The following is a 25,620-nucleotide window of genomic DNA, read 5'->3' as shown; positions in this document are numbered from 1 at the left end:
AGGGCCAAAATCTGTCTAAATTTCACAATAGTGATTCAATTCATATAAATTAAACCTTTAGTTAAATCATTTCATGTGCATAAATTATCAGTGCATTTTGGATGAAGTTTTCTGTATTGACATAAGTAGAGGGATTGTTTTACAACTCATAGCTACTTCCTGTAATCTTTTCCACAAACAGTACATTAACTAATGTAAAAATATAATTAGCACTGGTTGGATCCACCAAACCATGTCAAAATTAGAAAAACCATGAAACCAGTCTAATGGATTTTTTTTTTTTTTTTTCCCCATGTCGATAGGCCCAGTAATACCCATAAACCAGGTCATGTGTGGTTAATGATGAGCAGATTCTGTCTCTCACTCAGGTTAAACCAGGGTCTTCAAACTGTGGCCTAGGGGCCAAATGTGGCCTCCTGATCTGGCCCAAATGACCAGCCATTACAGTGTGAGGTTAAATTATAGCAGAGCAGACAAACAGACAGTACACAGTGAGTTCGGTACCAAACTCTTCACAGAAGAGAGCACAGGTTTTATTTTCGTTTCACTTTATTCCCAAGTTTAAAGGCACCCGGTAACTCGTGTTCACGGCCTGTTCAGCCTGCAGTTAAAAACAACACGTACATCTGAGGAGTGACACGTTACTGCATTGGATCTTTTGGACAAGAAACAGAAGAGTGCTCGCTCCAAACGCTGAAATCATAAAAAGCAGCATCAATGAGGAGTAGTGATCAGGTCAAAGGTCACTGAGGAGTAGTGCTGGGGTTAAAGGTCACTGAGGAAGAGTGTAGTGATCGGGTCAAAGGTCACTCAGGAGCGTAGTGATCAGATCAAAAGGTCACACGGAGCGGGCACCGTTTTGTTTCTTGGGTTTGTGATGCACGGAAGAGCCTTTTCCTGAATGAGACGTCACATGGTGGAAGAACAGCCAATCAGACGCGAGAAACACGGAGCACAGTCAAAAGAAGGAACCAGAGGATTTTAACTTAACGGGAGGCAACGGCACGCGAACGACCAGCGGGGGGCGCCATGCGGTCCACTCTGCTCCACCGCAGAGAATCATCTTTTCATTAATTCATTGGATTTTTTTCATGTCGAGTGCAAAACATCACAAATGAACAAATCTGTATTCAAGTAATGTAATATACAAGGATGAGGGGCTTTACAAATGTGCTGTACAGTTCATCAGTCTTAAGTTTACACAGGAGCCAATCAGCAGTAACAAACACGTCCAGAGAGAGTCGACCATTTTGAGAGGGGCAGCCATCTTGAGATCGGCCGCAGTACTGACGCATAGCACCTGAAGGACTGGGGATGGGAGAAGGAGAGAGAAGGAGAGAAAGGAAGAAGCAGGAGGGAAGGAGATGAAAGACTAAGGGGGGGGGAGGAGTGACAAAGACAGGGAGAGGAGGAGAGGACCAGAGCCATGTAACCTCCATGGCCACTGTGTTTTCTGACAGTTGAGAGGGAGAGTGGGAGGAGTGAAGCAGGCGACAGGAGTAGGAGGGGTAGACTGGAGCTACATAACCTCCATGGCCACTGTGTGAAGAGGAGGAGGTGTGATAAAGAGGAGAAAAAGGAGGAGAGGAGGAGGTGATGACCAGAGCTACGTAACCTCCATGGCCACTGTGTTTTCTGACAGACTGTTGAGAGTCCCTTTCTCCTGGTCGTGATTCTCCCTGAAACGGAAAGAGGAAAGGGATTTTGAATTGTAAATTTTGTGTAAATCGTATTAAATCCTACTATGAGCTCTAGCGAAAAGCAGAAAGAGTGATTTAGCAGTTCTTAATTAAGTTATCTGCAACAGCATCTGGGGCTAACAGCTGCTTGTATCTGTACTGGGGCAAAACACGTTTTACACAATCACATTATTTAAAAAAAATCAGGGTGGTGTTACGAAAGCAAATTATTTTCTGAAGTGTAAAACCTGTGGTTTATTGTTGTGCTCTTGTGGCTGCTCACCTGGGCCCCAGGCTAAGGGCCGCTGTGGGGGCCGGTGTGGGAGCTTTGGGCTTCTGACAGTGGGACAGTTTGAGTGCCGAGGGGCCCATGGAGGGGAGAGTCCTGGAGCTGTGCAGGCGCTTCCCCGGGACCAGAGCTCCCACCCGGATGCTGTTACTGTGAGGGGCCGAGCCGCTGTGAGGGGCCGTGCCGTTGTTGCTGTGAGGGGCGGTGGAGGCCGTGGAACTGGGCAGGAGAGCGCTGGGGCTGGGGGCTGGAGCTGCGGGGGAGGGGGAGGCAGAGCTGGACAGGTGAGAGGCTTTGTATACACCTGAGACAGAGAGAGAGAGAAGTGGGAAAGAAGAAGTTAGTCCTACTATGAGGCTATACAGAGTTTTAAAAAGTAAGACAATCCAATCTCAAGATCAATATTAGGAATCCAGGTTATTGTTGGGGCAAAATTTTTATTTGGTCTGGGAACAATTCCAGTCATTAAACTGCATGATCCAGGGGTAGGGGGTGGGGGCAGTACCTGAGGGGGAGAGGACTCCGTTAACAGCGCCTCCTGGTGGCAGCTCGTCTTTACTCTTCAGAGCAAGCAGCTGATCGGCTGTGACCAGCGCAGACGCAGCCAACTGAGCAGAGGCCTGGTCCAAAGTTACTCCAGAAAGCTGCAGAGAGACACAGTTGGTCAGATGCCCTCCCTTCCCAACTATGGTGTTCATTAGTCTCCTCTGCCACTGGTTCCAGAAGTTTGGACTTAAAACAAATGCGTTATGGCAAGTAGTCTCCATGTAGCTGGCTCGCCTCTGCGATGTTTTAAAACACTTATTTTAAATGGTTGGAAACCAGAGCAAACTTTGAAGTGGGTGGGACTGCTGAGCTCCATATCCCGGTGCCTCAGATCCCCTCCCTCCCCGTGCCTCAGATACTCACAGGGGGATGATGCTGCTGTGCCTGCTCCAGTTGCTGTTTCTTCATCAGTGAGAGTTGTTCCTGATGATGTTGGAACTGTTCTGCCGTCAGCACTGGAATAGACAAAAATGTTTTTTGCTAAATTCTTCTGTGTATGGAGATGTGTGAGCCATCTACAGTTGTCATAGTCTAGAGCCCTCCTCCCCCTCTGCTCCTCCTCCCCTTCCGTCGACCAAAGTGTGTATCAGTCGACTAAATCATTGTAATCAGTTAAGGATTTCTATAGGACAACAGCAGAAAGGATAAGTGAGTGAGATGAAGATTTGGTATTTTTGGTATCTGTAAATAAAGGCAGAGTTTATAAATACTGATTCAACTGTGAATAATGAGTTTAAATACATTGTTTCCTAGTACTTTTTTCTGCATAAATAGTTATTATAGCATTAACTCCTCCTGCAGGTGTAGTCTTGTGAGTGCAGTTTGGGTCAGATTCATAGAGATATCATTTTTGCATGCTTTTGCCATGCCCCCTTTTGAATTGACCAAATGATCAGCAGGACAGCAACAACCCTGTGCTGGGGGTGGTTGTACTCACCCTGTACAGGGGGCTGGTTGATACCCCTCCCTCCTCTGGGGCAGCTGCGTGGGGCCGGTTGTGTGGTGGGAGGCTTGGTTCGGCGGCTCATTCTCCTGAAGAGGGGGTGGGCATTGTCGAGCTGTGACAGGGGTAGTGTCCGGGGCCTGAAGTGTCTCCATCGACAGGCCTTTATGCTCAGGAGCAGGTGTGTGAGGTCGGTGTGCCAGTGTCTGTCTAGGGGGCGCTCTGGGGTGGTGTCTGTGCTGAGGGGGGGCACGCGCTCACACACGGGGGGAGGAGGGGGAGGTGAGGGGGGCAGGTCCTGTCGCTCTGGAGACAGCTCCTGATACACAGGGTCCAAGTCCGAGTGCGCCCGGTCCAGAAGCACCCTGAGAGAGACACAGTGTCAGTCTAATGCACTCATATTAAAGAGCCATTCAGCAAAATTGACTTTTTAGAGCTTTTAACCACAATTGTTTCCTCCCATCACCCAAAATTGTATTTGGTGTAATACATATACATATTTATATTTGTGTGGGAGCAGGAGCCTGGACTCTTGAGTCTGGTGCTTATCCTTTGCCCGTTACAAACTGTTCTTACAGACCATCCTCTCCACATCATTCTAAATAAACTTTAGTGAGCGAATGGTGATGCCCAGGTGTTAAACACCTCAACAGCTCATACCGGCCGCTGTTCATTTTTATAATGAGAACTTTGTCTCCAACTGTGTTACTGACATATTGTATCTTTGCTACAGACCCACTGTGACATCAGTGCAGTCCAAAATGTTCTGTCTGTTCCTGTGTGTTCAGGTATTGTGTACATGTAGGACGTATGCAAGTACATGGTATTTTAGTTTCTCCCTCTGGGATTAATAAGTCTATCCATTTGTTGATAGTTTTTTAGCATATCAGCTATTGGCTTTAAATCTCCAACAATTTTGATTGGTGACTTACGAATACACATACCTTTTGTTATCTCTTTGTACTGAAGTGTTCAAACAAAGGTTGACTACACAACTTTGTAGTAAATTTAAATGAGTCCTTTTTACCACAGACACACAAACTCACCCAAAATCTGTGAATAAAGATCAAAATGGCTACTATATAATTGCCCCAAAAATACTGCAGTTTATTGGCCATTGGTTTCCCTGGATTCTAAACTTTTAAATGGGAGGCAATCACATAACTGATCCAAAGAGATGACCTTTGACCTGTGCAGGGCCATACCTTCCACCACGTCCGACTCTCCTTCGTGCCAAACCCAAACATCGCCGTGGCACCGTGAGTGACGTGAGGCTGTATCTGAACCGAGGCTGAGAAAGGGAGCCTTCAGACGGACTGCACCAAGGCCATGAGCCCAAAGAGTCCTGACGCACCTGAGGAGAGAAACAGTCAGAGCTACAGCCTACTGTGTCAGATGCCCTCCCATCCTCATATCACTGTGTGTCAGATGCCCTCCCATCCTCATATCACTGTGTGTCAGATGCCCTCCCATCCTCATATCACTGTGTGTCAGATGCCCTCCCCTCCTCCTGTACCCTGTGTCAGATGCCCTCCCCCCTCCACTCACAGCATGGTACTGGCAGCCTGCTCTTCTCCTAAAAGCGTACACTCCATCAGGGTCATTCTCCTCTTCTGCCTCTGATGACCCTGACAGCATCTGTGGGCAAAGGGCAGAGGTTAGAGGTCAAACAAGCACAAAACTATCCATTTTAACTGTGTCCCATATATCTGACCTCTTAATGTTTATGCAGTTAAACCTAATTGGCTCCATAACTAGCTGTTATGGAGCCAGATACAACCCTCTGAGGTCGGCCTGGTGGTATTTTACTGGTTTTAATGTGTATGACACCTTGGCAATGTCTTTGGTTGGTTGGTTCCGCTCTGCGCCCGTGTGGCTGATGTTCCAGCCACTGAGTTATCTATGCTTGATCCCATGATGACAGATTTAAAATGTAAATGACAGCATCAGTACTTCTGTCTGATTGTTGTATTTGTGATTAATCCAGCAATTTATTCTTTATTTATGGCAATAAAAGTACAACCACTGAGTATGGAGTGAATGACTAGGCCCATCATGAAAAGACATTTTGAAGCACAATCGCTTCCAAGAAAATTGTAAGATAATACTGAAACTTTTTTATGCCACTGACAATAAAAATAAAGCAACTTCATCCTAGTAAACCATTTTTAAATAGACAGTATTATTTAAAGGCCTGAGACTCAGCAAATCGAATGAACCAATAATTGGCCAAACAAATTACTCTACAGCTCAGCTCATATCTTCAATCAACTGTTACATTATTGCAAAATGTCAATGTGATGAATATTAATCCCAAAATATATTGTTCCAGCGATATAGTACTTATGATCGGCCTATGAATGACAACTGCTGTAGTCTACTGCTTTGAGGGTCATGGAAGGCGCTGTATAAATCCTGCACATTATTATTTTTTATTAATTATTATGAAATGCCACTGAAGGTGTCTGACCTGGGAGTAGGGCTCGTCGTCAGAGCTGGGGAAGTCGTACTGGTTCAGGTCCTTGGCATTGAACAAAGAAGGGTGGTGAGCACCCCCTGCTGACAGTGGCAGTGCTTTCTGTTTCTTCTCGTATTTCCTTTTCTGTCGGGGGACTTCACACTTCTCAGGCTGAAAACACAAAGTACAATATTTATAGCATGCACCTTAAAATACAAACACACAAAAATTCACATTTACTGACAGAAGACATTAAACTTTTATGTGGATAGCCCCAGTATTTATAGAGATAACCGTAAAGTGAAGTAGATTTTTCTGTGCATGCAAGTGTAGTGACAGCGCTCAAGCACTACAAATCTGAGTGGGTTAAACAACCAAATTCAAATGGGACAGGAGTGGGCTGTTTTGGAACAAACAACCAAATAGGCCATGAGACGTTCAGGTGCTTTTAGTAATTTAGCATAAGCACCAACACTTTACAACTATAATTACTAATAAAAATATATATAAAATAATGATCAAAACTATACATATAACCATACTTTTGGCAGAAATAGATATGAGACATTTATGTTTCACATTTATGTCGAGTATTTGATTTTCAGACATGCTAAGAACAGCGTTACACATGATATTTGTACTCCAAGTCCGCAGAACAAGTATACATTTAAGTTTCATTTTCACTTAAACTATGGCCTATGTTTTGGTCCACTTTGTTAGAGTACACAGCCAAACACATGTCTATTATTTCCCTGCTGTTTCTGATCTTGTGCAGTTGAATCCTAGTTGATGCCTAATGTAAAACAGACTACTGTTACATGCAGCAGGTATCGAGTATTTGATTCTCCAGATGTGAATCACATCCCAAAGATACAACACCTCAATCGTAGTTCTCAGGTTTACTGCATTTAGATTAATCTGTTTAATTTGGACTAGGCCAGTTATCCAGTGTTGCTGACAGGCAAACAAACGTAGTGAGTGCATACTTTGAGTTTATAGTCCTTTATAGTGGTTCTGTACCTTGGATTTGTAGTCCTTGAGGTCTGTGTGATCCTGGTGCCGGTACTGGTTGGTGAGAGGGACCAGGGGGATGATCTGAGGCCGGACCAGAGCACGCTCAGCCAGGACTTCAGCCATCACCTCCCCGCCATAATCCGCCATGCCGTTTCTACAGAGAGAAAGCATTATATCTCAGTGTATCAGATGCCCTCCCACTAAATACAAATGTGGGGCAGGTCAATGACAGGTTCTGCAGTGCATCTTGGGAGAAGGAACCTTTTCTATCAGAGCCCCTTGCTTTTATCGATTGTATTGTTTAGAACAAGGGTATTAAACTCAAATTCACAGACGGCCAAGATTAAAAACTGACCAAGTCAAAATTCATGGACCAAACTAAATATTTACTGAAAAATTTCAACATCTGCATGTTCTTCTGAAGGGGTGGATTAAATTTGAAAGAGGCAACAGATAGATGCTAATGACACACACACATCTGCAAAGCATTCTGGGATTTGTAGTATTGGAAGTGCATGCGCTAAACTGGCGTAGCTCTAATACACATTTGATATGATCATATTGAGAGCCAAATTTGTCCTGCAGGCCTGGGTCTGACATGTCTGGTTTAGAATATTCCACAGTATGGCATTAAAACTCTTCAGCTCCAAGGAGATTAGATCTGAGCCGACCAGGCCAAGTTACAAGTCAGATCTGTGTAGGTGTCTTGGCTCACACTACAAACGCACATTTAAGGCATTTTTTTAAGCAATGGAATGGTATAGATGTGTTTAATACCATACTGTGGAACATGCCAACCAAAGCAATATCTCAATGGAGACAAGCAGACCACCCAGAAAAGATAAAGAGTTTGACTTAAATAAGTTTAGGGACCTTCCTGACACAGTGAATAATCCAAGATGGGGTCCATACCTCTTCTCTATGATCTCCAGCGTCAGGTGCAGCAGCTCCCTCTTGCTCTTTTCCCGCCGTTTGATCATCTCCAAAATGGTGACCGCTCGGCTCAGGTCCCGCCGCAGTTTCAACATCTTCTCGTATGACGCCTCATCGTTCTTACGGTTCTGCAAAGAAACACCAAGTTACAGGAAAAAAAGTTTGAACCAAAAACTGTTAAATTCGTTATCCAGACAAAGTCCTATCACCATGCCTCTCTCAAACAGTCAAAGGCTGTGTCGTCCCTGTAAGAATGTGGGTTGTACAAACTTTAAAATAACTGCACCGCTTTTTGAATTGAGATCTACACATTATAGGGCTGTCGTGGTAACCACTATATTGCAATACCGCATGATCAATTATGATCAATTACACCACACAAACCGTCAAATGCCCACGGTAACCGCATTTTAATGAGGCTCCATGCACATGCCCAGAGTAATGTAACTGTTGAACCAAGCAGACGCTGAGAATATGTATCGGAGGACAGTAGTTAGCAGAAAAGGCACTTCTGCCCCTTTCTCCTGTTTCAGCAGTGTTGGTGCTAAAGCAAAATGCTATTGCCTGCCCTCAGAGGGCTTAAGTCTGAAGCAAACGGGGGTTTACAGTGAATGTGTGGCTGTTACAATCAGTACTCCATATTTTTCAAAATGAAAGGTCTAATCACAGATTATAGACGATACTCAATAATATTGAAACAAATACTACCGCTCACACAAAAACCCTAAACTATTCTAAATGTACAATATTTAAAAAAAAAAAAAAAAAAAAAACGCCTTCCTCTTCCTTGGTCTCCTTCCCTCCCTCCCTCTCCTCCATCCCCTCACCTTCCGTGTCTGCATCTTCTCGGTCCTGCGTCTAAAGGCCACATAGGGGTCATTGGTGGAGGATCCATCCCGTTTCTCCTGTTTGACACTGGGGATGAGGGACTGGGCTTTGCTGCTCTTCCTCTTCCTGCTCCAGTATTCAAACACTTCCTTTATCAGCTCATCATCCTCCTTCAGCAGTAGCTTCGCCTCAGGGAGACTCACCGACTGAAGGACAGAATGAAGTCAGAATGATCAGATTCATCAACTACACCAAACACAAAAGCCATCAGGATAAAATAGGAAAAGACAAAATGAAGCCTATGGGAGTTGCTTCCGTCCACAGTCATACAATGTTTTTTGGGGGTGAGAAATATGGAAACTATTTCAAATTATAATTTTCTTAGAGCCAAAATCACAGTTAAGATTAATCAAGACAAGGGAGGTAGCTGAGTGACAATTTTCTGAAAATCATACTTAAACATGCATTAATTAAAATGAATTAAGAGACATATTCTGACACGTTTGGTACTGGTTTATCTTCAGTGAAGGTGGCACCTGCTGTCTGCTGCCCCAGGACAGGTTTAATATTTGAGTGTAAGTGGGAATGTATTAGTATTTGAGTGTACACTTGTATCTTACCTCAGTATTGGATTTTGTGGTTTGAACACTGCCCTAGTACAGGGATGATTTTTGGGTGTAAAGGTGAGCTTGGTACCAGAGTCTCATAAGTAAAGGTCTGCTGGTACCTCACAAGTTGGTTGTGTGGTTTATATTCTGTCCACTACACCAGTCTCATGTTTTTGAGATAAAGATGTGTCTGGTATTATGAGTAAAGGTGCGGTTCACCTGCTGTCCAGTGCTGGTCGATTATCTCTTCATGTTTGGGGTGTACAGGCAAGTCTGGTACCTGAGCGTCTGGTACCTGTGTGTTTGGGGAGTACAGGTGTGGTTTACCTGCTGCCCGCTGCCCTTCTCCAGGCGGTCGATCATCTCCTCAAACTGCAGCAGACTGATCTCCATCTTCTTCTTCAGCTTCAGCACAAATGCCTCATCGTCAGAGTCCAGGTCGTAGTCAGGCTGCTCTGTGTCCAAACTGAACGCTGCAGAGAAAGAATACCATGAATGCTGAACAACAAGATATTAGTACCTAACCAATATGATTTTTGGAGGCCAAAAAAGTAATTTAATTACATATGGTAAATCTTCAAATTAGACTTTGAGTTGGGTTTATTTAGACTAAATTTACTGTTATTCTGTCTCTTTGCAGTCATATTTAAAGAAAGTAGGTAAGCCTAATGGTATTTTTGCACAACGTACTTTTCACGATTAGCGGTTAGCCTAAATGTGTGCATGCAGCAGGATTCATATGTGTAATGTAAATGCAGACCAATCACACATCTATTCACCGCTCATTTACAGATCAAGTACTGCAGGTCCAGTAACATGTATAATAGGCCACGATAACATTTTGAAGTGCAATATATTGAAGAAAATATAGACAATTGATAATACTGAAACCAAACCATAAAGCAAAATAACAGTATCTAAGAGCTAATGAAAAGTAGCTTCAACAGACATTTGTGACACTCACGACTCAAATAGCAGGGCTCCAAACTGCGACTAAATATTTGCATTTTTGCCCCTATTTTTGGTGTCTGTGTAAGGTTTTGTTTTCAACCTCACACGTGTGCAACAAGATTTTTTTTTTTTTTTTAGATATGTTAGATACATACAAATTCAAACGCCAAATCATTTTCCCAGTCAGGACTTCTTAGTACTTGTCTTATTACTCAAATTGGTACATTTATTGATAGCTGCACCTATTCACACCGATCTCTCTCTCCCCTTGTCTCAGCTCCACCTCCCATCTGCTGCCACAGCAGCACAGCGCAACAGAGGCTAAGCTCAGGCCACTCAGACTGGGTCTGCGTGAGGTCTGCATGAGGTCTATGTGCCTATATATATATCTCAAGAAGCAATTAACATTAATAAAGCATATAAACTATCTATAACGTTGACTAGAAAAAAATGACATACATTTATAGGGTGCACACCTAAATGTTCTGGTTGTACTGTAGTAAAAGTACTCACGTTGTATATGAATGAGCTGCTTGGGCATTTTAAACTCTCCGGGGTACAAAGAATCGTAGTAGGGGATGTTGCTCTCAGCTTCGGGCACAGGGATAACCATGTTGTCTCTTTTCTCTCCATAAACCTGCTGTGCTGAGATTGCCCTCTGGAGGTGGTGCTCCTGCAAAACAATAAGTTCAGTTTAGCAGGGAAAAAAAATAAAACAAACTGCAGCTAAATGAACAGTGGGTCATTTCATTGAACTTGTCTAAAATGTCATTATTTCGATACCAAGGAATAGACTCAATAGAATGACTTTCCACACTGAATCATAGTACTTTCCTTTATATTCCCATGTGGCCTTATATCTGTGCAAGTCCTCAGTGGCCCAGGTAGGTTCCATAGTGGTCTATGGGCATATACTAGTCTGTGACCTTGAGCTGTGTGAGAACAAGTATAAGACCATTCTAAAGCTATTTCATTTCTGTCCTGTGAATGGGACTTAAATTCACTGCACACCTCAGACCCACTAACCTATTCAAATATAGTACTCTGATGTATTTTAGGCAACAGTTCAAACTGTCACGTTTACATCCCCGCACAAACGTTTAAACCTGCAGCATCATTAAAAGGCCTGAGCTCCAACAAATAATGAGTCAAATAGCCTTTCTCTGGATCCTAAACAATTGTATCAGCCATGAAAAAAAATCCATATCAAACCCATACCAAATCTCACCACTATTGCAAAGGAATCATGCACACAATAAGTACATTATTCCATCAAATATCCGTCTCCCTCCACCACACACTTGGAGCAGAGGGACTTGTGTTGAGGGCAGACTGCTGCTGCTGTGTGCCCTCTTCTCTGGGGTACAGCGGTCCACAGCAGCGAGCCACAGGAATATATATCCAGGGTTGATCTGAGGTTTCGTTTCACTCAGATTTGAGTTTTTTGGGTAAAAGACCCTCACACTACAGCAGACGTCACTGCACTGTTGGCTTATTTCAGAACTTCTAACAGAAATATCCTTTACACACTGCTTTAAGTTACTCTTTTGAAAAAGCCTCTCCAAAATATCGCAAAAAATATTGTTGCTAACAGAATTGTAGACAAGGTATTTTAACCGCAAAATGTGGCCTGCCAAAACTAGTGTGAATCAGTAATAATATCAAGAATTCTTCATGTTGTCTGCACTGAAATGGATCATGGTTGATGTAGTTCAGTGTTTTTGGCTGTTGCTACAAAAAAACTTGAAATTCAATACGTTATGGCACAATATTACCTTGAGACCTACAATATCATATTTTGGATACTGCTACATCCTTAGTGTAAAATGCACTAAACTTCTAAACCAGGCCCACACTGTATCCATGCAGAGGCCATCAAGTGTGTCCAGGAGCTAATGGCATGTAGTGCAAATCAGCATCTTTACAATATTAAATCCTAAGCACAGCAGTGTTAACTACATCAGACCTTCATCAAACAGTCATCACTGACTCTGCCTTGGAGACTTCACTGTTGTGATTTTTTTTTTTTTCTGCTGTTTGTCAGAGTGAAAACATGGCAGATTTCTGCAGAATCAATGAACAAACTCTTATACAAAAATAATGCACGGCAGTTGGCTTTATTATTCTCACTGACGTGGTATAACTGATCCCTTCCCAGTTGCCAGGCCCAACCTGTGCAGTTTTCACGAGATGAGACACAAGATGGGGTCCATGAGGACGAGACTTTCACATTTATATAATAATCAGATCAATTCACAATTTTGATTTTAATTTTACTAATATGTTGTGAATGCGTTTATCATATGCTTTTGATAGCCTAAATGCATAAAATAACCTTGTCTAAACATCAAATCTGCAGTGTAAATCTCTAAATGCATCACCACAGATTACTACATTATACTCAATCCATCTTTTTCAGTCCTGATACCAACATATACTGTGACAAAGTATCTGTCGATACCTGATGCCATTGTAGGGACTGAAATTAGCATTTCTTTCCACTGATTTCACAGAGATCCAATTGTGTTGTGTAACTGAATCAGAATCCTTTTATTGCCATCATTTGTGAACACAGTTCAAACTAGGAACTTATTTAACTGCTATGTATTCTTCAAACAAGTTCAAACATTATGAGACATTCTAGGACAAAATCTAACTATAAATTGTATTGTGTCAAATTAAAGACCCAATCACAATATCGGCGTAACCAATATTATGGGACCAAATCCCGATTCAGCATTTTTCAGTATTGGCGCAAATATTCTATACCAGTATCAAACATCCCCAATACCCAATGTATTGTAATGTATCTATATGCACAGTGCAGAGGGCCACAGAGGAAGAGCGCTTCCCTCTCTACTTTCTTAGAGGGCCAGAATATCTCTTTGTGGATTAGCCATGTATATTTAATTAGATTTTCTTTTTTTTTTTTTTATAAGTGTCCGAATATGAGCTACAAGTCTCTGTGAAGGGGAGTTTTAGCAGCTCAAAGATACAACACTGTCCAGAGCCAGAACATGAGCTTTCACAGCATGTGCACAGCAATTTGATCTTGCAACGTCTCCGCTGTGAACTGTGGTGTTCTAGACGCTGCTCCAGTTACTTAATCTGAGAGGACAGAAATGTAATTTTGTTAAAAATAAATAAAAAACAAATCCAATTGGGCAATCATGTTTGATTGTGGCTGAGATGGGGTGGAGACTGACCAGATTCGCATCTGTGTAAAGTACTGAAGTGTGTATTTAGAGCTTGAATACATCGATGTAATCCTACAGTTATACATTTCCCTTTATAGTCTCCCACCCTCCTCAGAACAGATTTAGCAAAAGCCAGTCTCCTATTGATCAGATCAGATTATAAGGTCATATTTCCAGGTCTCACTGGGACTGCCCTGAGATAAACTGTGCCCTGGTTCTCACGCTGCCGCTCTCACACACTGCTCCATAAATAGAGTTTAAGTGTTAACATCCATCAGACTGACTGCAGCTACCGTCTCATTCACACACACGAAAGGGAGAGGAAGAGAGAGAGATGGAGGAGCAAAGTGTTCACATCCATCAGACCAACAGCACCTACTGTCACACACAGGAGACAGGAAGAGGAGGACGATGAGGAAAAGGGACAGAGAGAGGGCAAGAACAGGGAGGAGAGGAGCAAAGGGGCTGCATCAACAGGACCGGATTCTTTCTATCTCTCTCTCACACACACACACAATGAGAAACATGGGAAAAGGGTGGAAGAAGATGGAGGAAAGGAGAGAGGGAAGGGGGTCCACACCACATCCATCAGACTAGCAGCTGCTCAGACACGGAGGAGAGAGAAAGGAGGAAGAGTAAGATGGATCCTCTAAAAATACAACTGTAAACATAATTTATCTTGTGTTTCAAAAATGTAATGTACACCAATAGTGGTTCTGAACATTACACAACTTTTCAGTAGGAAAATATTTGGCCTCAGGTCTAAAACAGGACAGACTGGGTCTAAAAAAGGAGTACATCATGATCTAAATAAACATGTATCTTTCTGGAGAAAGTCAAGCACATCACCTGTATGATTCCACGGAAATAGAGAGTTAAAGCCCAACTTCAATTTACATGGAAACCAGCAGGAGGTCAGATTTGTGGAGATGCAAGCCTGCTCACTGTTAGGACACATGTTTCTCAGTGCAATAAACACATTTAAAATTGAGATTTTATTTTATTTTAGTCATACGTTTATTTTTGGGTGCAAAAGTGACATGGTGAGGCTTTAAATTAGCTCTACACAAAGACAAAGCTTTGAATAAAACTGACTAAGCACAAGAACTGCAGGAGTCACAAACATGAGACCGTAGGTACAGAAACAGATGTACTCGAGTCTAAAAAGAACACAGTTGTCCCAGCATGTCTAATTATGTGTGTCCCACTAGTGCAGGTCTGGGCTGTGCAAGAGCAGAGGTCAAAGGTCATGTAAACAGAAGAAACCTGCTGGAATATACTGACTAGAACACTTTCACTTCACTCAGACTTAAACATGGAGGAAGTCAGGAACATGACCAGACAGCACCTGTACAGAGGGGGCAGACAGGGACAACACCTCACAGCTCTTGACAATCCTGTATAAAGAGCGAGACTGGGACAGCACCAGACAACACTTGACAGCCCTGTACAGAGACAAGGATAATGCCGTACACAAAGGGCAGACAGGGACAATACTTGACAACCCTGTACAGAGACAGGAACAACACCGTGCAGAGGGAGACAGGAACAGCAACCAACAACACCTGACAGCCCTGTACAGAGACAGGGACAATGTCGTACACAGAAGGCAGACAGGGAGAGAATTGAGTAAATCTTTGTTTCACAGCTGTAAAGTCCCATCTCCAGCTGGCATGGACAGGTACCACACCCAGCATCATTACAGCACTAGGCTTGAAGCTCATTGATACATAGAGATGCCTCATTGTTTTGAGGGCCCCTTTTTAGTCAAACTACTCACAAGACCACACCTGCAGGGGGGAGTTCATACAAAAACTACTATTTATGCAGGAAAAAAGTACTAGGAAATTATGGATTATATAAAGACAGATTCAACTGGTGAGTTAAATTTGCCTTTTTACAGATGAATAAAAAGAAAATTCAGCTCACTCACTCCTTTCTGCTGTTTCATATAAATCCTTATCTAAATAAAATGTTGCACCAAAACAAATTTTGGGCGACTAAAACTCCTTGGATTAATTGACCAAAAAAAAAAAATGGACAGTGCCTGGTTAAAGTGGTCACAACAGAGTGACCACAGGGGGGCAGTGTGCAGGTGATATAACACAATCTGGCAAAACATTCACCCAAACTCCAGCAGGACACAGGCTGATGACCCCTGTGATCACAGGAAGAATAAGCATAAAGAGACCAGCAAACTCATGACCTCATTTATTCATCTCATATATAAAAAACAAGAAACAACATACCGTAAATTTCGGATTATAAGCCGCTACTTTTTTTCCACGCTTTGAACCCTGCGGCTTTTACAGCAGTGCGGCTTATATATGGAATTTTACTGGATAACGGCCCCTGGGGGGCGCTCTCTAGCTGTAAACATAAAAGTGAGACAGACGTGGGGAAAGATTCTGCTCTGAAGAATTCACTAGTTTTGATTTTGAACGATCATTTTGCGCATCATGAAATGGATATGATGCAGTTTTTAAGATAAAGAAACAGAAAGGAAACAGAGCAGGGGTCGGCCTTTAACACGCAAAGAGCCATTTGGACCCACTTTCCACGTAAAATAAAACACTGGGAGCCGCAAATACTTTTTGACATCTAAAATGAAGATAACACTGTATAATAAAAATAATGTAACGGAATAATGTAGGTTTTACTTTCACGGACAAGCCTTCTACACGTGGCAGATAAATATGGCAAAAACAACTTAAGTGCATTAAAAAAATACAACTCACCAAACCGCTGCATCATGCATCGCGCTGATTATGTGATTATGTCTACTCTACTCCGCAGTTTCTTTAAAAAAACAACAACAAAAAAACTCGTAGCGTATCGTTTAATCCCAGGTGCTTATTCTCCATGTGCCAAAGCAGTTTTGAAGGTTTCATTGCCTTATTTGCTTTTCCCGTATGTTACGCAGAGCGGACTGTGCGTGAGAGTCACCTGTAGCGACAAACCCAGATTTTAAGTAGGCATTGTCTGTTAAATTTATCTTTCTTTTTCTTGGAGATCGTAGTCTCCTCTTCTGGCTCCTCAGTTGTCCTTTTCCCCTTTGTTAAAAGCTCCCCAAAGACTTTTGTTTTGGCTCATTTTCACTCGCTTGTGGCTCTACTTTTGTGCGTCGTGTCTGATGTGTTATACGTGATACGTCACCGCGGAGACAAGAGCAGATAATATACTTGCTACTACATCAAATAGATTTCTGTGGCGATTTCCAGCAGGATTTTCATGATACATCTACGGACGAGCTTATTAGTGTGTCATTACGGACGGGCCAAAGTTGCTCCTGACCCCTGTGCGCACAGCGTCTGAAAATCAGGGCTCTTTACGCAGGACTGTGAGCTGTGTCTGTCAGTTCCCAAGCCACGCAGAGCCGCAGTATAAGGCTGAAAGAGGCGCATACGGCTCCGGAGCCGCGAGTTGCCGACCCCTGAAATAGAGCCACTGCACGTGAGCTCGACATCAATGAATCCAACTCGGTCAATGTAAAAAGACGACAAAAGTTTTCAGAGGAAATAAAAGCAGATTTTCCGTGTTGGTGCAGCTTTATTTTCTAAACCTGCAGATGTGTTCATCCCGTGTTGATGTCGTGTTGGTGCCAATTTTCAGGCACAGTTTAAAAAAAAGCGTGTCGGTGCACCGTCTTTCTGTGTAAATATCTCATGTTACAATATGAAAACCTGCGGCTTTTATTCAGGTGCGGCTTATATATGTACAAAATTGATTTTCTCTTCAAATTTAGCTGGTGCGGCTTATATCAAGGTGCGCTCTGTAGTCCGAAATTTACGGTACTATGTTCTTAGGTGTAAACTAGTTCTGCTCTGAAAAAAACACATTTAAATTACAACACAAGTTGTTCCCTGTCCTACTCCAACTACTTCAGATACAGTCCCGCCATCTGCCCAGTAATGACTGGATCCTAGATGCCCCTCTAATGACCTGATCCTGTTCTGTGTACCCGGATCTTTCCCTTCCCTCACCTGGCTTGATGACCCAATCCTGGATGAGTCCCCGCTTCTATCCCTTAGTGTGGGATGGGCTCTGGCACTAAATACTTGAACTTTATCTGCAAATGGATGCAGATGAGTCCTGGACACATGTGCATCCATTCGCACATGAGAGTGGATCTCTCCTTCACTGCGGTTCTCCTGGAGGTTTTTTAGTTTTTCCTTCAGAAGGAGGATCTAAGGACAGGGTATGTTCTGGGCATTTCCTTGTTTCCTATGAATGTTGGTTAATCGGTCTGTCTGTTATTGGCCAATATCTGTTTCACTGTTGAATTTCCTAACTTTCTGTTGGTTAAATCAAAGATCCTGCTAGGCCCTAAGAGGCCCACTGCTATTGTGATTTTGGGCTTTACAAAAATAAACAGAATTGTTACTGTTATGGTGGAGTATGCAACTTCTGATGGAGGGTGCGCCACCTGTTTTTCTTCATGGAGATGAGATGTTATTGTAGAGGTATCAAAATTAATACAGTGAATGCTCAGAAGATATAAACACTATTTAATATTTGTATTTTTAATCTGCAGTTTTTATTATACAAAATTTAACACATATGCTGCTGTCAACTTCCGCATTGAGTGAAAAGGGTTTTTTTCCCTATTATTTAAAAGACAATGTACAAAGACGTACCACATTTCCACTGCATTATCTTAAGTATCAGAATATTGCTACAGATGTTACAGTTCAGATCTGTGGAGAGGGGACCCTGCTCACGCTAAGAACGAAAGTTATTTTTGAGCAATAAACATGTAAATGAATGCCTGCAACAGATTTAATTGTAATGTCATACTGTGGAATATTCCAGGCAAAGCACTGACATCCCCATTAGAAAGGCAGGTGTCAGACCCTCAACCAGAAAAGTCACAGTGCACTTTTAAAATAAGCAAATTGGAAAATAAATCATGGCCTAAATGTTGTCTGTAAGGAGATATTAATGTACACTTAGTGATTTAATTTAGATATTTTTAGCTTCGAGAGTATCAATAATAGTAAAGTTTAATAAAATGCTTTACATGTAGAAAACATGTGTAGGCTTCTCTTGAGTATAGAAATTCACTTATCCCAAGTAAGTGTCAGTGCTCATTGTAAGACCTTGAAAAATGTAGATAGCTCCTCTTGTCTGTGATGTATTCTTCACTCCAACTGAGACTGAGGATGGAACATCAATGAACTTAAGCCTGGGTATGGGATGAAACACGAGGTAGTGTCCACGAGAATGAGCCAAGACTATATTTTGACAACTTATGACAAAAATATTGCATAAAAATTGTGAACTGAGCCTCAAAATTTGTTGTAATAGTAACTGACATTTTCGTAGTTCTGTCGTAATATATTTTAGAACTACTCTCAAGAGGTATAACTCAGAAAATTAACCCTTTTTTGTCTGTGCCAAATGTAAACACAAAAATGTTATCTTATGGAGATCTTCTCCCATCCCTAGCCACTGAACTGACAGATTGTGGCTAATATTTTTTATGCTTCAGCGACAAGAAGTGACATCAACTGATGAAGTTTGGCTTATGCAAAGTAGAACCAAACGGTTTCTGCAAATATGCAATTCCTATTTTTCTGACAAGCTTTGAAATGGTTTTGTTTTAATAATAAGTTTCTGTTCAAAGTTTACATTTAAACACGTCCATAGGAACTGACAAATATTCATATCTAACCTGACAAACCAATACAAGAACATTATTATTGTGCAGATCTAAATTACAGTGTTAGCAGTTTCCATTCAGAATAAGACCCAATGGAGACACAGGGAGAACATCTGATATACAGGGATGGCAGTATGTAACTTCTGATGATGGGTGTGCCACCTGTTTGTAGAGGTATCAAAATGAATATGGTAAATGAGAGCATCTGACATACATGGACATTTCAGAAAATATTTGCAGATCTAGACTACAGGGTTAGCAGCTTTTTTTGCAGTATAACAAGAGATTTTGTTGCTAGGAGGAAATTATGGTATTTGAAAAATGTGCTGCCTTTGTAATTTGACAATTGCAGTTTAAATTCCACTCCAATTAATCAAGCAGCTCTAACGTAAAAAAACATAACATTTTAGTTTATTCCTAAAGTTAAAATTATTATATCTGATTACATCTACTCTAGACCGGAGGTAACAGATATGTCCCCAGGGTAACCCGCTTTGGACAGTGTAAACAAGGACAAAAACGGCATGAAAAACGTCCATAAGCCAAACTATAGACTTGTCAGCTTGTCACAAAAATAACACTGCTGAAAAGAGAAAATAAGGTTTAAAATAAAGCAACAGGCCTTTAAATCTACAGGGTACGGACTCTGGAGCTACGGATGCTAACGATGCTAACATGACAGAAGGCTAGCCTAGATGTCAACTGTCAAGAAGACAAAGCAGCCTGAATAGAGACACGAGTTCTGTTTAATAAAATAAATCAAACAACCTTTAACCAAATATAAATGCAGTTTGTTTAATTATGCGGTAGTGCGGTTAAACTGTGCTGTTGACATTTTCTACAGTAGCCCGGATGCTACACAGAGCTACAGACTGTTCCCAAAGGTTTAACATGTTTCCCTCATGGTCTGAAGACATGCAAGGAGATATAAACAGGTTTAACGTGATGCATAAGCGGAACAGTAAATGTAACAGGGTCTTCTTATGAGTAATACATAAAATATAAGGCCTACAGCATTGCAACAGGCCTGGGTGGTGATGCTATGGATGCTAACAGGACAGAAAGCCAAGTGTCAATGACAGTTTTCCACACTCATGTTTACAAAGACAGAAGACAAGGCACAGGGACAAAACGCGGGTCTGGGTTTTTTATGTGAGGTTTAAATAAAGAGCATTTACATAAACGAGAGTGTGGTGGAGTGTCTGATGCTAACGAGACTAACATGACAGAGTGCTAATTGTCAGTGCTTTTATTTACAGGTAAAAGACACTGAGCACCGGGGGCAGAGCGCGGCGCAGGCACACCAGGCCGGGGACAAGAGCCAAAACCCCGGTGCAAACACGAGCCTAGACTCGGGGACATTGAGCCAGGATCCGGGTGAACGAGCCTGGACTGGGGTACAGAGGTGTCTCCCGGGGACAAATGCGGGACATGTGCGGGGACAGATGTGGGACATGTGCGGGGACAGCGGGTTGTTGACATTAGTGACAGATGCTCAGAGCCTGTGCACAGCGCCCCCTCTCTCCGCCTCTAGCACTGCACCCTCCTCACAGACAAACAAAATGTCGGCCGGGCCTCGGTCACATGACCCCTTTGTACTCGGAAAGCCGCTCCGCTCACAAATACACGCCTCAAACCCACATATTCCACCCGAGAAACACGCACCGTGGGCCCGTGACAAAGCCCCGGGGCCCCGCGGCCGCTCACGGCGCGGTTTCACTGTGATAATCGTCGTGTAACGTCTGTGAAAACTGGCCGCCATTTTGTGAAAGCTGGCGCAGAAAAAAGAGGGACGCCTGAGTCCTGCAGAAATTATATCTAAAGCAAAGGCAGCGCTTTAACAGTGAAAATCCTACCGATTCCTCCTCTTTCTCCATCCCTGTGGGCATCTGTGGCACGGCCCGGTTGATAGATGCATATTCGTGCAGGTCCGGTAAATCCTCACAACGGAAGACGGGTAGAGGCTTGGAAGCGTCCAGCGCCCGCGCCCGAAACGACAATTTACTCATTTTTCACAATTCCAGACGCGATATAAATATATCCGATCTCCAGATATCCACAGCGGAGCCGAGTGGAGCTTTCATGGATGTGTCTGGGTAGTCTCAGGCTAATGTTCGGATGTGCTAGTGTTTAGGGCGTCGCCTCGGAGCCGGGAAGGCCGGGTCTCGTCGCTCTCTGTCGGACTGTGTTTTTGTGACGCTCCGCTCCGCGCCGCTTCAGTGCGCCATGCACAACATGGCGGACATTTAAAACTGTGCTGCTGCGCCGCGGTCAGGGTGCAGCCCCCAGCGCCTCCGCCAATGAGAGCGCGGCCCGGGGGCATGCGCAGAGCCAAGGAGGGGGCAAACTGAGCCCACTTAATATTGATATAACTATTTTACACAAAATATTATAGTAAGTCCACTTTTACAGGGAGGATCGGGGTGACACTCAAACACACTTTTGTCCAAGAAGAAAGCTATATCTGCACATTACGCAATAAAGTGTATCTTATTCCTCATCAGTTTGATTCACAGATTCATTTTGCATGAACACCAAGACTCATGCAAAAAATAGGTCAAACAAACAAAAACATAACTAAAATAGCCAGAGCATTAGCGAGCACTGTTGTTATGTCCTAAACTAAGACACTTCACCTACCTTACTTATGTGTGACATTGTGTGTGTATGAATGATCGGTGGTGGAAGGCCCCGATGGTGCAGAATGGCAGCCTTACTTCTGTCAGTCTGTCCCAGGGCAGCTGTGGTTACAGAAGGATTTTACCACCACCGAGTGTGAAGTGAATGAATAATGGACTGCATGGATCTTTGGGGGTCTGAAAGGTGCTATAGAAATCCAATGCATCATTTTGTACACAATACCAATGTTATTTCCCTAAAGACCTGCTTGTGGCCCATTTTAATAAAGGGCTTGACAATTAGAAGATGGAAATGAATTTATCGATAAAAAGATGTTAATAGAGGTGCCATACATGAGCGGTCAAACGCAGCCATCATGTCGTCACAGTTTATAGTAAAATAAATAAAATAAACACCAATGAAAGATCTCACACACTGGGCAGCTGGAGCGCTTACCTCTGTAGAGATCTCATCCAGGCTCCATCACCACAAACAGAACCTTCCTTTTCTTCAGTAAATCCATTTTCACAGAGGCCTGGAGGAGTAAAACAATAAGTGCATGATATGTTTGTAATGTGCATATCCTAATTCTTCAAATCAAATGAACGTTTATGAGCTTATAGCATACTGGTGTAAACAACAGCAGTTCTTCTTGTAGTTTGTGACTGCATGCAACTTTATTGTGTAAAAATCTGCCTAAAATTTAAGTACCCAACTTTTTCTCTCAGAAACAAGTCCATTCTGTTTTCTCCCCTGAAAGTGTACTGTAAAAGCTTTGTGGCATTGAGTGTTCATCTAATTATAAAACATTTATAGTAATCTTGAACCATGAGAGTCATTATCGACCTTAGTGGGCCCCGCCCTCTTTTGGCGTAAATGCTTCTAAACTGCACCTTCTTTGCAGTGGCACTTCCATTAAGTGGGAATCATTCATATCAATAGAGAATTTGAGAAAAGTTTTGCAGCCAAAATCTGACATACAGTAGGTTCATTTGTTTAAAATGTTCATGTGTTTAAAATGTTCATGTGAACCAACAAGTTAACACTCCTGCGATTCTCAGGAGGCTTTAAAATGTCTACAACCTCAACGACAATGGCTATGCCCACGGCAACTTCCTGAATAAGAAACATTTTTGGGTGAGAGCTGATTGGCTGAGAGCTGTTTCACTTTTTAGTCTGAAAAAGACGCTCAAAAGCTGTGCTAGTGTCCAAATAATTCTTACATGAGAAAAAGAGATGTGCCAGAGGTTTGTAAGAGATGGAGACTAGTTAGATTTAAACATACTTGAAAATCTGGTATCCCTGCTTTAACTTTCCTAATTGGAGAATTGTTTAAAAAGTGAACCTCCAATAAACGAGAAGTGCTGGTTCAACACTCTCCCCTTTGTATTTTAAGTTGTTTTGCCACTGAGCAAGACACTCACACCCCCTATCAATCAGAAAACTGTTAGCGAGGTACTCCTGACTAGTGCTGTCACAATACAAAAATTTTAACTCAATTTCCATATTAAAGAATGGACTCAATACTCCATACCAATTTTGATACCCAAATGATCGTTTTAAAATATTTTTTTTGGACAATACCGGATTGTCATTCACACGAACACAAAACAATAGCATTTGTTTATTACATTATGTGGTCTACTAGCTCTGACCTTTCCTGAACAGATTCATCTTAAGTTTTATCAAACTTTATCCAGTTACACAATTTATTTGTATTGCATTAATACTTGCTTAAATTAATATCGAGTTAAATGATTATCTTTTATCTGATTTGACGCTTTGGTCAACCCTACTCCTGACAAGACATGGACCCAACTCAAAGTCTGGAGAAAGGATGGGCGACATGCCAAAAAATTCATACAGTGATTTTCTTAGAGCCAGATCTTGATTTTGACTTGATCACAAATCTTGTTTACTTAGAATCTTTTAAACAGATCTGATTGTTTACTCTTCACTGTGGTTGGTTAAGTCCACCTGTCACTCACTGAGAGCAGGACATAGGTTGACCAGTAGGAGAAGTGGGTGTGGAAAGTGTGATTTTGACCATATAGTTGCATTAAACAAACAAACAAACAAAAAGCTAATCACAATAGGTGATTTTACCAAAACAGCAGATTGTCACTGGGATGAGATCATAATTTGATTCATATTGCTGAATCACCCAGCCCTAGTCTGGAGATGGGTCCAACTGCTCCTGACAGGTTTAACCCAGAGACACAGAGGGATGGGTCAAAAGAAGAGCACACATTTCTCACAGCAATAAGTCATATATGTCATAATGTTAATGTATCTGTAATTCCAAACATATGAATGAACAAACCGGAGAAAAAGGGACAGAACCAAGAGAGAGAAAAAAAATTGTCTAAACCAGAACTAGACCAGGAGTAAACCAGGAACCAGAACTGACCAACCCAGTGTAAAATGACCACACAGCTTTATTAACTAGCATTAAACAAGGAAGTACCACCTCTGTGTCTAATGTCGGACTCAAAGGCAAGAATACACCAGGTCTGAAACCAGAACTAAACCAAGAAAAGGTTCCTACAGTGTGAAACGACAAAAATAAGAACTGTATAAGGGCCTCAACCAGGACCACAAATGGGACAAAAAAATAGACCCAAGACTAAATCAAGATGGAACAGGCACGAAACCAGAATAATACTGAGAGTTTGAAATCTTCAACTAATCAATGGTCATCCAGTACCATGAAATAAGCCAAACAAGGCCTTCACGGGGACTAAACCAGGACAGATTGGCCTAAAAAAGAACTGACAAACTAAAATCGGTCAAAACAAGACAGAAAAAACAGAACCTAAACATGTTAACTGGCACTAAACCAGGAACAAGGTATATCTAAACTGGGATGAAACCAAGATCAAATTCAGTGTGAAACCAGGTCTAAACCAGGATTAAACAAATACCAACGCAGTGTTTCAGGTTATTTGTCATTTACACTTCAGAAAAATAAAATAAAATAACAAAATGCCTTCTTGAAAAAAACCCTCTAAAACTTTCACAAATGTGTTACCCCTACAGAAGTCAAATGGCTGAGTCCAGAAGCTCGGGGTTCGAGTTAGATCCATGGTCCCTGTTAGAAATGCAAAGTCACAAGCGAAAACACGACAGCAACAGGACTAAACTAGGACTAAACCAGGACCAAAGTAGGTCTAAAGCAGGACTTAAACAGGACTAAACTGGGACTACACCAATTCCAAACCAGGATTTAAACAAGTACCAGTACGAGGGACATTTGTACGTGTTGTTGACTCTGCGCAGCGTCATGTCCACCGTGCGCCCTGACCTTTTTGGACTGACTATACTACATGTTATCCCATACACCGCGTACCTGGTCTGGTTTAGGTTTAGAGCCGCTCCTCGGGATTAAAGCTCCGTCTGGGACATTTCTGCAAAGTCACAAGAGAAAACACGACACAACACGACGGAGCGAGGCGAGGGGCAGAGCGGAGAGCCGAGAGGAGGGAGCCGAGCCAGGGCAGCGACAGCCCGGACACACGACCGCACAAACACCGGGGACAGGAGCACACGGAGCGGGTGAGAGCAGGCGCTGGGCCCGGGTATGAGGAGCCGGACACAGGCGGAGGAGAGCCAGGGAGGAGCGGAGGAGAGTCCAGGAGGCGCAGGTCAGGAGGAACACCGTGTCTGAGTGGTTTTGGGGTTAACAACTTTACTGTGGAAAAGACACTGCCATTGGACTGCGCCCTCAGCCAATCAGAAAGCGAGCAGGAGGATAAGGGGCGGGGCGTACAGGGAAAGAAGAGACGTGATTGGTTGGAAAAATTTGGATTGTAGCGATAGAAAAAATTAACTAAAAAAGAGTTTATTTCTTATTATTTAATTACATTCTATTAAAGAGATGTTACAAATCTATC

At 42.5% G+C, this 25,620-nt stretch overlaps 1 protein-coding gene across 2 annotated transcripts; it reads right to left on the bottom strand.

Moving 5' to 3' along the window:
• Positions 1 to 496: 496 nt before the first annotated feature.
• On the bottom strand, positions 497 to 25,389 carry epc1b (enhancer of polycomb homolog 1 (Drosophila) b). 2 transcript variants are annotated; one of them, XM_033982421.2, is made up of 15 exons: positions 25,077 to 25,389; positions 22,184 to 22,262; positions 10,763 to 10,922; positions 9,626 to 9,771; positions 8,690 to 8,896; positions 7,842 to 7,990; positions 6,936 to 7,083; positions 5,928 to 6,086; positions 5,006 to 5,095; positions 4,663 to 4,811; positions 3,452 to 3,822; positions 2,878 to 2,969; positions 2,474 to 2,612; positions 1,963 to 2,272; positions 497 to 1,679 (listed from the first exon to the last, which is right to left on the bottom strand). In XM_033982421.2, the coding sequence occupies exons 3-15, from the start codon at positions 10,860 to 10,862 to the stop codon at positions 1,607 to 1,609; spliced, it is 2,133 nt and encodes a 710-aa protein (XP_033838312.1). In that variant the 5' UTR covers positions 10,863 to 10,922; positions 22,184 to 22,262; positions 25,077 to 25,389; the 3' UTR covers positions 497 to 1,606. The 2 variants fall into 2 exon arrangements, with proteins under 2 accessions (XP_033838312.1, XP_033838311.1); XM_033982420.2 differs by lacking the exons at positions 22,184 to 22,262; positions 25,077 to 25,389 and adding an exon at positions 20,965 to 21,359.
• Between the last annotated feature and the right edge of the window lie 231 nt (positions 25,390 to 25,620).

Source organism: Periophthalmus magnuspinnatus, chromosome 17 (assembly GCF_009829125.3).
Source record: "Periophthalmus magnuspinnatus isolate fPerMag1 chromosome 17, fPerMag1.2.pri, whole genome shotgun sequence".
Taxonomy (NCBI): Eukaryota; Metazoa; Chordata; class Actinopteri; order Gobiiformes; family Gobiidae; genus Periophthalmus; species Periophthalmus magnuspinnatus.
This window is presented reverse-complemented; position numbering and strand designations above follow the sequence as displayed.

Excerpts from the sequence above, each read along its gene's own strand:
- epc1b (XM_033982420.2), bottom strand. The coding sequence starts at position 21,117 with ATGAGTAAATTGTCGTTTCGGGCGCGGGCGCTGGACGCTTCCAAGCCT. Across the intron at positions 6,087-6,935 it reads TCAAGGACTACAAATCCAAG|CCTGAGAAGTGTGAAGTCCC; the intron begins GTACAGAACCAC and ends TTGTGTTTTCAG. Across the intron at positions 5,096-5,927 it reads ACGACGAGCCCTACTCCCAG|ATGCTGTCAGGGTCATCAGA; the intron begins GTCAGACACCTT and ends CTTTGCCCACAG.